Below are 13,216 nucleotides of genomic sequence, written 5' to 3'. Positions count from 1 at the left end.
AGATGGCTGTTTACCCAGCTACATTCTCCCAGAAAAACTTGTCTCCAATTCTAGTAAAATCAAATGGGAAAAACCAAACTTCCTGTCTCTCTACATTTGATATCATTTTAAAAGCTCTGGTAAGATAAAACATAGTGTTTCTTACCTCCGTGCAACATAATAAAATATAGGATTCCCAGCTTTGGAAGTCCCAGCTTGGTAGAAAATACTCAAAGTTTTCAAAGCTTTGAACTCTTCTTTTTCATGTACTTGATGCCTGAAAGAAAAAAAAGAATAGAGTAACTCATAGGCTTTACATTGTCCACTGAATATCTACAAAAATCCACAACTGCACCAATGATAAAATATACAAAATGACAAAATATTTTAAAAGCAACATGCTTTCTGAAGGGCAATGTGGTTAACATGTACCAAAAAATTCAAGGTGTTGTTCTTTGAACCACAAACAGTGGTTCTTAGGATAATGCTAAGAAAACTACTGGACAGGGATATTAACCACAGAATTGTTTTTAATCATTTTTCTTTCTAGACATAAATTTTTGAGTTTTTACTTACTTGTTTGTTTTTTAAGAGTTCAGTTTATCAACCTTTTCTTTCCTGGCTTACTGATTCTGAATGAGTGAGAAAGGCCCACCTGTTCTTCTTTATGGGAATTTATCCTCACAAATAGCGTTATCTTTTTCCAGATGGTTACTTACTGGTACAGTTGTACCAACACAATTTATTAAAAGTCCATTCTAATCTCCCTGATTCTGAATATCACTTTTATAATTATACTCTTATATATATTTAAACATACTTCCAAAAAAGGCATGGTTTAATTTTTATATATTCTGCTCAGTACTCAGTGTGTGTCTTTAACCTGAAGATTTTTGTCAGTCAACAACCCTGGAAAATTCTCATTTGTTGTCTTTCATATATTACCTCTTCACTATTCTCTTTAAGCTCTATTTATTAGATATGCTGGACCTTCTCATTCTCACTTGTATCTCTTAAACTCTTTCATATTTTCCATTTCTTTATCTCTCTGTACTGACTGTATACTAGGTAATTTGCTCCAAAATTCTCTTCTAGCTATGTATGCATTTATTATTTTTCAAAATATCTTTATTGGAGTATAATTGCTTTACAATGTTGTATTAGTTTCTCCTGTACAACAAAGTGAATCAGCTATATATATACATATATCCTCATATCCCCTCCCTCTTGAGCCTCTCTCCCACCCCTCTAGGTTGTCACAAAGCAACGAGCTGATCTCCCTGTGCTACTTTATTATTAAAATACATTTTCTTTTACCTAGTTTTTCTATGTGTCTTGGGGGTGGGAGGAGAGGCTGCATTACCTCAGTTCATCATATTGCTTGTGCCAGGTCAGCATTTGTTTAATATTAATGGAAACAACATAGATATCACTTGATAAGGCAAATAGGTGCACATGTGTATAGGTAAATGACTGGGAGGCTATCTGCCAAATGTTAACTAAATTATCTCTAAGGGATGAAATAACTGAAAACGTTTTACTTTCTTTTTTAGATTTCTTTGTTTTGAATAATTTAACAATTTTTATTTTTATGGTTGACAACATTATAAAGCTATTTCCATTTTTTTAAAAGAAAAATGAGTCTCAGCATCAGTAGGAACTTAGAACAAAAATATCACCTAATATTTATTAAACAGTTTATATATACACGAGACATTGTTCTAAGTACCTTACACATATTACATCATTTAGTGTTCAAAAAGACAGAAGGTTGCTTTGTAAGGAAGGTAGGGTCTTAGGTAAAAGGACTAATAAAGAGGTTTTCTCTGAAAGATGGAAAAATGGCAAGGACATCCTTAGTAATGTTGCATAAAAAATAGTTTTACATTTTTGGACTGCACAATTTTCAGCTAGGTAACATGAAAATTTTGTATGGAAAATATTCCTTTAATTACATAGGAATAAGCATTTGTTACACAGAAAAACGTAACAGAGCTAAAAAGATAAAAATTAAGTAACAGAGCTAAAGACAAAAATTAAGTTTGAAAGGAGATTGTTATACATTCATACATTCTTTTAACAGTATCAAAATATGGGAGTCATGTGTACAAAACTATGGCCTGTATGTAATGTGATTAATACCAGGCACTTACAATGCCTGGGACATTATGTGCAAATCGTTAATGTGAATTAACTTCAGAATGTCATATTCTGCTTTTTTCTCTCTGCCTCTGGCACACACCATGAACAAAACACTTAACCCACACTCACTATGAAACACTAAGTGACTAAGTGCAAAGTAGTATGAAAGGTACTTTATAAGGACTAAAGAATTCAGCAAACTATCTTCACTGTAACATCATAGTGGTGAATGTCTAACAATGAGGATCCAAACTAAATCCATCTAAATGAGATTCAAAACAAATGTCTACAGAAATTTTATAGCAATATTAAAGTAAACTATATTTTCTGAGCCTCAATCTAAAAGAAGCTAGTATCATTAATTTTCAGGAGGGTTCTAAAAAATGTTACAGTGTAGTAGAAAGAGTTCTGCACTTTGAACCAAAGGACCTATGAATCAGGTATGGAATCTTAGGCAAATTAATTATTCACTTTGAACTCTGTTTTCCCTAATTATAATATGAAAATAATGTTATCTACCCTCCCTTTAAACTATTAAACGCAAAAACACCTCAAAACAATATGACAAAGTACTATTCAATAAGATGCTATTATTTTTATAAGAAAATCAACTATGAAACAAAGCATATTTCAACAATATATAGGGTAAGAGAAAAGTGGGATTCCAAAACATGGCAATGTGGTCATTAAGTACATCCTTTCTAATAATTCTCTATCAAATATACAAGCATATCTAACAAGTGGCCTGGTGGTAAACCTTGCATCTCATCGAAAAAGAAAGCAATCATCATTTCAAGGTGATACTTTACCTAGTCATAAATTCCTCAAACTTTGAACTGGTAAGGTTAAGGCTGGACCAGTGTGTATCTGCCACAGGTTTGTGCTCTGGAGGACCCAGGTATGCAAGAAGTGTTGCCATCTTATCAAAAGGTCGTCTTCCAACAGCTTTGTGATCCCTAGATATAGCAAACTACTTAGGAAAAAGGTAGCAGTTCACATTTAGCAGAACACATTTCTTTAGATTGTCACTGGCTGCTTTTCTTTTTACTGTCAGCTGGTGGTTCCTGTTAATTTGTAAACAGAATCCAAAAGAGCTCAGGGGTTTTAAGTTTACACTGAGATGTCTTAGAAATATGACCACTCCCCATACTACAAAATTCACATAAAAATTCATTTTGTTCTAGCATTAATCCATTACCATTAAATGGGCAATCAGCAAGTAAATATAACATTCTGATCCACTTTTTAGGAAGTGGACATATTGTCCCTGATATCAGATTTCTGCTTATCAGGGTAAATATGAATTTTCAACAACTATTAAACGTTTAAAACTAAAGATAACGACATTACTTCACAAACATCAAACTGGCAAAAACATCATGAAGTTTGCTAATGCCAATTTTGATGAGGATGTGTATAAAGAGGTACTCTCAAACAGTGCTGTCAAAGTGTAAATAAGCATGTACACTGTGAAAAGTAATGTGGCAACATCTAGTAAAGTTGAGGCTGTGTATACCCCAGAACTCAGCAATTACACATTTAGGTAATACACAAGGAGACAAACATGAAGAATATTTATTACATCACTATTTAAAATAATAAAAAACAGGAAACCCTAAATATCCATCATTTAGGAAGTACAAAAATAAACTGTGATATAGTCATTCAATGAAATACTAAGTTAAATAAATGATAAATCTCAAATAGAATACTGTGTGAAGAGACTATACTCAGTGTATCACTGCTGTAAAATTTTAAACCACACAAAACTATATTATATGTACCTATGTTATACCGGTAATTTCCTTTTTCTTGTCAGTTACACAAGAGAGAAGTAATACCTTTTCTTCCCCAAGAAATAAAATGTTATAAAGATCTGAAGTAATTACAGAAAAATAAATAATGTTAAAGCTAGGTGGTAGACATGGGTCTCTGTTACATTATGGTCTATACTTCTTTTTATGTTTGGAATGTGTCTTTTTTTAAAAAACCAAATTGAAGAAAAACTCTCTAGTATTAAACTACATGAATATGATTGTAAGTTATATAAGAGTTTGTGCTTAAAAAATGCATTTAAATGAACGCTTGCATTTAAAAGTTCCACAGTTTAAGTGCCACACAGATACAGAAAGCATCTTCCTCTTTCTATCTTAGGCACATATTAGTCAAACCCATGTCTACTTCAAGCCATTAACAACTCTTAAAGGATTAAAATGCTCTCTCTTTTAAACTCCCATTTCCTAATATGGTCTTCTATTTTTCCCATGAATGAGCAAACCATTTTTATTGCCATTTAAAAGTAATCTGGACTCATTTTACCTTTGTAAGAGAACTCATACGTAGGAATTTGGGCCCTTTATAAACATACATAACTAGAAAGGACAGCAAATGATTCAGGCTACAAGAGACTTTAACTAAAAACAGCAAATGAAACAATTCCCAAATTAATAATTTTCAATTATTAAGTATTGTCTATATAAAGCTATTTGCATATAGAGTATCACAAATGGGATTATTATAGGATTGTAATAGAATAGCAATGTTTTAATTATTAAATTCCTAAGAATTAAGCTGCTCTTCAGATTCAGATGCCAATACTCACTTGAACTTCTAGTATATTTAAATTTCTCTATGTCTTGTTGTACATTATGTTTGCAAACCAGAGAAAACCCAAAAGGCTAGTTTGTGAATTCTTAGCTTAATTTTTTTTTTTTTTTTTTTTGGGCTGTGCCGCATGGCTTGTAAGATTCTTAGTTCCCCCACCAAGGATCAAACCCAGTGAAAGCGCCGAGTCCTAACCACTGGACCACCAGAGGATTAATTCCCTCTTAGCTTAATATTTTTTAAAAAGTCTGTAGCACTGATGTAGGTTGGTTGATCATTTAATATGACTTAACCTGTTGCCTATATACTTTTAAAAAGAGTCTACATTTCTCTTTCCAAATCGTAATTCTTATCTAAGAAGATGCAAAGTAAAAAGCATTCATGACCAATAATTTTATTGGTATGAATTTAAACTGGGCCTTCCCTGGTGGTCCAGTGGGTAAGACTCCACATGCCCAGTGCAGGGGGCCCAGATTCGATCCCTGGTCAGAGAACTAGATCCCACATGCATGCTGCAACTAAGAAGTCCGCATGTCACAAATAAAGATCCCACATGCCCCAACGAAGATCCCACATGCTGCAACTAAGACCCAGCACAGCCAAAAATTTATTACAAATAAATAAATACTAAAAAAAAAAAATTTAAGCTGAGACTTTTCAATATCCCCATGACAGGGAAATTTTACCTGTTGCTGGAAAGATACTGGCCAATTTTCTCTTGATTGTTCCAGAGTAGACGATGTAAAGCAAGCACATTGCCATCACTGATGAAGGAAAGACTGTGATTTACTGCATCACTTGTAGGACAATCGGATGCTATATCAAGGAAAAACCTTCAAAAATGCAAAGTTATTAGAATTTCAAAAACCAGATATACTCATATCTACGCTTGAATTAAATCTATGTGAAGTAACTTTGTGAAATTACTGCTATTACAAATATGGAGGTTTTATCATTAAACGAAACAAGAAGAGACAAGGAGAAAGTTGGTCTTCCATTTCTGATACCTGGCTACAGCTTCAGAGCAGGCTCTGAGGTCAGACAATGAAATTTAAACAGATGAGACTTTGTAGAGAAGCCAGTACTTTACAGATAAGGAAATGGAGGCCCAGACAAGACAAAAGACCTCCCCAAAGGTCAGTACAGGCTCTTAGGTCAAAGCCAGGATCAGAACCTTTGTTCTTTTAACTTTCTACGGGTAGTCAATCTGCCAGAATATAAATCCTATGCTGACATTCACTTTCTTTCCAATGTGATTTGCAGTCCAACAGTACACCTTTTAAACTCCAATTAGACAGAAGTTCGCAGGAACTATAATGAAAAATTGGAAGACAGTGTTGTACAAGTATAGCTTAGACTGTGAGCCAAAACAATTAGATTCACACTGTATGAAAAGTAAAATTCTTGATGTCAACTTACATTTACAAAGCACTTTCTCATAAGTTATGTCATTTGCTTCTCTAAAATCAACTCACAGGCGAACATAGTGTTATACCTACTCTACAGATAAACCAGCAACTCAGAGAGAGAAAGAGAAGCAACTAGCTAGTTATGGGAACCTAGCAGAACTCAAGTTTTCTAAAATCATAAAACTTCAACAGTTATCCAGTTACTCATGAACAAAATCTTACGCATTTGCATCACGTGGTTTAAAGAGTAACTTTTTAGTTTACATACATATCCAAATTAAAGTATCAAAAATATTCTAACATCAAAAAAACCTGTGATTATACACTATAATGCATTATCTGTACCAGTTTGGTTTTAGTTTTTACTGAAAGAAATCTTTTTCCTTCTTCCTCTCCTCCATATTGTGTCAAACTCAAATCCTTTATTTTAGGAGATATGTCAAAAACCCCTCCTGGTTTTTAAATACGGAAATCACTACCAGATTATAAAGAATATCATTTTATTTCATTACTGTCTTTTATAGTGGAATAAAATAAGATTATGTTCTTGACCAAGAGAGAAAAAAGAAAACAACCTACACAGGAGCTTCATGTAGATCAAGTACATAGACTTGAGTGAAATTGAAAATATTTGATCCAAACAGAGCAACTGGCTAAGTATCAGGCTGGCTGCTCACCTTCGTGCTGCATCAAAGTTGCTTTTCACAAAATCATTAAAAGGCCGCATGTGCTCTTCTTTTGTGAAAAGAACATGATTGGCAATACTCTGAAGTACCTAAACAATAAAATAGGGTTATAAAGGATCTGATTATTTATTTATGAAAGCTACACATTCATATATTCTTTAAAAAATATTAATTTTCTCACTGATACAATTTCTACTGGTAGTTAAAAATCAATTATTGCTCATTCAATAAATACTTGGTTTTGTTTCTATGCTTTCCCAAATATGAATATAATTATATAAACACGTATATATTTACATATATAAAATACAAATTAAAATTTTAATGTATTTTTTAATTTAAAAATCATATAGTATACATTTTGGTTTCCATTTCAGAATATCCATAATGATTACATAGAAAACCATCTTCAGAAGACATTTGCTAAAATATTTTCAAATGATAATAAGGTCCATCGGTATCAGTCTAATGAATTTCTTTGTAATATAAACAAAAATAAAACAAAAGCATATAAGTGAAAACCACAGGGCATTTCAAAAATTAAGAGAAAGTACAGTGAATACGAAAAACTGAAAATTTATGGAAGAGAAATTTTGAATAGCTATCTTATCAAAATGATTCTTCACCTTTGACATTAACTTCAAGCCTCTTTCGATTCTAGGTGGCGGCTTTTTATCTAGAATCCCTGCTTCATATGGTGAGACAATGGCAGGATTGATAAATCTGAGAAACATGGCACTTCCCACTGCACCGATGCTGTTCTGAGGGAAACGCTGGCTAACCACCTAAAAACAAGGAGTGGAGAATTCAGTATATGGTTTGAATTAAAACAAGGAAATGGGAAGAAAGGGCTTGAAAGTCAAACTTTGCACAAAAATGCTGAAAGACCAATCCTTGTGAACAACACATGTCTAATTTTTCCTACTCCCAAAACATCAGTAAACAAAAATTTATCCTCAATTCTTGCCCTCTATCATTTAAAAGCACAATAAAGGCATCTAAGAAAAAAAGAGAAGTCTCATAGATGAGTTGTGTAGAAGAGATCTGAAAAAAGATCTTAATTTTATCATCACTGTTTATACTGCAGATTTGATGAGCAACAAAAGCAGAACAAATTTTCACACAAGGATTATCATATTTTACTAAGATTACAAAACATGAGAGTGTGGTCAACTCTTGTAAGGCAAAGCTAAATAAGTTTTCAACAGCATACACCTGAAACATCCAATACCTAATGGTAAATACTTACATTTTGCTGTATACCAGGTACAATTAAATTTCTTGAGCAAAATGCTTGCCATATACAAAACAAAACTTAGTTTTCTTTGATTCCTATCGAGAGAAAAAACTTACTTACAAGTAACATTATTGCCAGTTCTTTTTCTTCATCAGAATGCTTTATAAGGGCCTACTTATTATTTAAACCATGGAGGAATGGGAATTCTTGGGGACCTAAAAGAAAACAGGATCCCACCAGCAAAAGAGAGAACCCCTATGTGTACCTCAATTTGTAATTCTGTCAAATAAAAAAAGTTAAAGATACAAGAAATCGTTGCCCACACTGAAAAACAATGTGAGCTCAACATTTTAAATGGATTTATTTTCTCTTTTTCTCTTTATAAAACATTCCACTTTGAAGGTAAATTAGACTGGGAAAGTGCTATGAAGCTGGCTCAGCTCCCATCTTTTCCTAGCATGTCCTGTTTTAAATTAACACATGAAAATTATAGTTTTCTGAAATTTACATTTGTTACAGATAACACACATATTTATTTTTAAAGAACACTCATATAACATTTAAATCTCTACAACTATTCATGCTTAGCGTGCCTAACTGCTGCTTAAAGCAGTGTTGACTAACGGCAAGGCCGCAGTGCTCCACTCAATGTTCTGGGATTCCAAGGATAAACCTGCATTTCAAAGGCTACTGGGGGAAAATGAGAAAACAGGATTTATATGCAGAATCTCACACAGCTCTAGTTTTCTTCACAATGCCTCAAAAAAATAATACTTCTTGTCATGAATTCTCATGGCTGACTGACTCAAGATTAACTCTGGAAAGAATGAGAATCATTTCACTTCATTCTATTTTCTTCAGTGCTTCATGTGGTATACATTTTAAATGTGTTCTTATTCACTGCCTAAAATCTTAAAATAATTTTCAACTATATATGATAGGAAGTTAGTAAAAATAAGACTTTAGAGAATGAATTTTTAAGCTGAGAAAATCTTTCTGAGAGGTGATAACAAGGGTGAGTTATAACTAATATATTCTCACCTTCATGTATACTGCATAGCTCAGGAAGCTTTCTTGGTGTTATAGTACTTGGAGTGCTATTGCATGAAGGACAAGCTTACACCTCAGTAAGAGGAAACCGGTGAAGGTGGCTAAACACAGCAGTCTTAGAAGAATGGCTTTAAAACCTAAGTACTGTTTTAGTTATTTTTAGCTGAAATACAGTTTTGGAAACAGAATTAAGAAGAAAACACAAGTGCTTTTACTACTCTAGTACAGTGTTTAACCTTTCGGGGAGTAGGAACAGAAAAATGAACGTTTACTTTCGCACAGACAAAACTCTTCATAAATTTTAGAATGTTCACAGACCACCATTGCTACTGATTGTTTCTTTTAGAACTCACAAATTTTAATCTTAAAAGATAAGAAACACCTCAACAAACCTACAAATTTTTAAAGCCTTTAAGGAGTGAGTTAGCAAGAAGGAACGGGATTAAAAACTGCTTTATATTTATAATTGCAAATAGGTTGTTTTAAAAGAATCGCATATATTCAGTTTAATCCATTAAAATCCTGAAATGGTTTTTAAAGAAGTAAAAGTTAAGAATTTGGTTTCCAAAGGACTGGTTAATTGTAAAATACTAACCTGCTGGGAAAGTGTCTCAAAAAAATCAATTACTTATATGCACACAGAGAACTCTTTTCAAATGCACTTTTAGAGTAGCTATTTCCTGGTTTTCTCTAGGACAGAAAAGCTTTTAAAGTGTGATGCACATTTATACCTGATTTAAACTCAATATTACTCAATCTCAGAATTTAATGAATATCTGAGTGAATTATTTCCCTAACGGAATATTGTAAAAATTATGAAAGGTACTACACCTTCACTAACTTCCACATCTTCAAAAATAATTCATGTCAAAACTCAAAAGTATCCACACTACAAGAACACATATTATTTCATGTATCATATAATTATGTAGCTCACCAATAACAGTATATTTTTGGAACTAAAACCTGATAAAACAATCAATATCCATAAAAATGCTCAACAACAAATTTTATGGTTAATTTATTAAAATACTTCTTTTCCTTTCACCACAAATTAACATCAGTGTAATTTTACCTCATAATATACACATACTCAAGTTGTTTCTATTTTTAATCTGCAAAAATCTAATTTGTATCCAAAAGACATTCTGCATAAAAGGTCAAAGTAGGGCCAGTCTGAATGCTGAAACCAATTATCAGTCAAATGTCCCCTTTACTTACCTCCCCGCCCACCCCCCCATAAAAGCTGAACTACAGGTTACAAATAAAGGCAGTCATACACTGTACATCATCAAGAGAATCACAACCCATCTATCCTTAATTACCTGAGTTAGGTTGACAACTTCTCAAAGGAAATCTAATTTACAGTATATGTTTGAGTATGATAAAGAGAATTATCTATAATATGATTACACAGCTACAAACCAGAAGCCAGAACCTTCTCTCCATATTTTACATATTACAATCCATGGTACATACACCCCAAAAGAAAGTTAACTTGCTTTTTAGATCAGTAGATTCTGTTAAGCCAACAACTCCATAAACCAACATTTTAAATTTATAATAACTATACTGTCTTCATACTTTGCAATGTGTTCTAAATATCTTAAATTGCCAATTAGATTTCCTTTGTTTCCACAAGGACCTCATATCACTTGTGCTGAGAAATACATTCCAAAACTTAGTGTTACCCAGAAACATTTTTTTTTTTAAATCTGAAAATAACACTAGTAGAAAAAAACATTTCAAGGAACAATTTTAGACAAAATCTTAATAAATAAAGCAATGTTAGGAAGGCTAAAAAACATGCTCTAGAGAAAAAGAGAAAGCCTGAATTTTAATTTATGTGATATACTACACAATGGTATTAGTAAAACACCAAACAAGAGTGTTAGAAATAGTAAATTAATTTCAACAGTGATGGTGTATATTATGTTAAATCCACATATGCTGAGAATTAGAAGGCTGAAGCATTAGAAAGAAATGTTTTTATTAAGTAAGATGGCCATCCAATCCAATTCATTTGCTCACAGCTGACCAAATTTACTTAACCTATCCAAAAAAGAATCTCTTGAATGGACATAAAAGCATGTCTCTAAATTTTAATTTAGTTCTGAATTTAAAATAGAAATTTATTATATGTAAAGCTCAGACGAGAAATGAAAGATGAAACCAGATGAATACTCTACACTAAATTTTACCTTTTAAAGTAAACTACCTACGTGACTCCTGAAGCTTTTCTTTACATCTTTCTCTAGATTTATTTGGATTGTACGAACAAAGGTAGTACTGAGCCTGATAAAGATCGGTCACACTGACAGATAATGGCAAATTTAAAATGAATGCACGTTAATATTTTGGACAAATGTCACTCACAGGAAGAAAATAATTATGACTACCATAATTTTCTTCCTTTTAAATTAGGGCAAGTTCGTAGAAGCAGGTAAGTATATGCATATCATTTTTGCAAATAAGGTGTTTCTCTATAAATATGGGCTCACTTTTCCTTTATTTCAGAAGTACTATAATTCTCAGTCCCAATAGTTTAATAATGATTTTCTCTAAGGTAAAAGTGGTTTTGTTTTACCATTAGAATTTTTATAATCTAAGCACAATTATCTAAATCCTGGCTGAGACTGTCTAGATAAAAATATAAGAAGTAAAAAATAAACTTTAGCTACTTTTAGGTAAGGTTTATTAGAAAGTGACACTTTCCTTCCATGTACTTCTAACAATTAAGAAAAACTTTCATCTCTAGGAAAAGAAATCACTCACATTACCTGCAAACAAGAAGCAAGAATGAAGAGAGTCAGCATTTCCTAAGGCCTTGAAATTAAGTTTCTTTGGCATTCATTTATAATTTAAAGAATAAATAATAAAATTAGACCAGGGATATCCAATGCAACAAATGCCCCCAAAACACCTTTGGGATAAATCAAACCAAAGGAACACAGAGAATGTTTCAATGTAACTTAATTCCAGGGTTAATTGAAATGAAAGCTACTTTGTGCCAGAATTAGTAGAATGATTTTACAGTGAAGGTCAAATAGGCTGAAGTGAAGATGTTCTTAACAAACAGCAAAAGATTTTTGTTTTGCTTTGAAAGAAACAGCTAAAAAAAAGTTCTCCAAACTTACTGATTTTTTGTTTTCCTTTTTTTCTTTTACTGTAGCTTTATTCAGTAGGGAGTGGCAAGTTGCCTACAGAACAGAGATGAGCACAAACAAGTCACAGCACCAACTACATACAGCAACAAAAACAATGTTGGCTTGTACATAAAATTACATGATCAAAATGTAACACAAATGGAATCAACAAAAAATTAGGAATCAACTTAATTTCGAGGGATGAATTTTATCTCTGGATTTTAATTTTTATTACATTTTTAAGCCAAAGCATAAATAGCAAGAAATGTTGAGACAATCATATCTACTATTTCTGGCTATAAATCGCAGAAAAGCTCTCCTCAAGTGAATGTGAGGATATTTAATATTTACATTTCAGTTAAATCCTAGCTTTTGATAAATTTTATATAAGATGTTCATTACAAATAGATCATACTCTAAAAACACTTCTATGCGTCTACATAATTTTTTCTTGATACATATATTTATATATACTTCTCTGTGTATCCTTCAATTGACTTAAAAAGTTCTTTTTCCAATAGCTGGCACTGAATTCCTATCCTACTGATTAAAAAAATAAACATTAAATGGCTAAATATAATAGAAAAATACACTTTAGAGATTCTGAGCTAGTCTCTCTCTCTTTAAGAAAGATTACTCTTACAATTTCACTTATTTTTGTTTGCAGGCTACTTCCTGAAAAAGTTCTAATCAGAGGAGGTTAAAAGCTCTGCAACGTTTGGGAAAAGAATGTTATCAGCTCAACTAGAAATAAGCATTAATATTAAAGTGAAGAAACTGCAGAGAAAATTACAGAATAAAACTGTAAGCCTGCTTAAAATTTTTCACAGATTTGACCATTTATCAGAATGTCTCCAAAACACACACACACACATACACACACACACACACACACACAAACCCCAAAACCCACAGAGACATATTGGTTTCATCTCTCCGAGCTCCTTCTAGGCCAAAGAGCTC

General features: G+C 32.4%; 1 protein-coding gene across 10 annotated transcripts in view; it reads right to left on the bottom strand.

Annotated features, from left to right (window-relative positions):
• The window catches only part of NF1 (neurofibromin 1), a 275,690-nt gene that overhangs the window by 95,417 nt on the left and 167,057 nt on the right, over window positions 1-13,216 (bottom strand). For 8 of the 10 annotated variants that reach the window (XR_010937319.1, XM_067714878.1, XM_067714880.1 and 5 more), the window contains exons 31-36: window positions 12,245-12,307; window positions 7,447-7,605; window positions 6,812-6,909; window positions 5,412-5,558; window positions 2,931-3,077; window positions 146-256 (exon numbers count right to left, since the gene is read on the bottom strand). Coding sequence is in view for 9 of the 10 variants with exons in the window: in XM_067714878.1 (XP_067570979.1) it covers window positions 146-256; window positions 2,931-3,077; window positions 5,412-5,558; window positions 6,812-6,909; window positions 7,447-7,605; window positions 12,245-12,307 (725 nt within the window). In the remaining variant the exon portion in view is untranslated. The remainder of the gene's footprint in view (window positions 1-145; window positions 257-2,930; window positions 3,078-5,411; window positions 5,559-6,811; window positions 6,910-7,446; window positions 7,606-12,244; window positions 12,308-13,216) is intronic. The other 2 variants (XM_067714873.1, XM_067714876.1) reach the window with 1 other exon arrangement.

The sequence above is a fragment of the Pseudorca crassidens genome, chromosome 19 (genome assembly GCF_039906515.1).
Source record: "Pseudorca crassidens isolate mPseCra1 chromosome 19, mPseCra1.hap1, whole genome shotgun sequence".
Taxonomy (NCBI): Eukaryota; Metazoa; Chordata; class Mammalia; order Artiodactyla; family Delphinidae; genus Pseudorca; species Pseudorca crassidens.
This window is presented reverse-complemented; position numbering and strand designations above follow the sequence as displayed.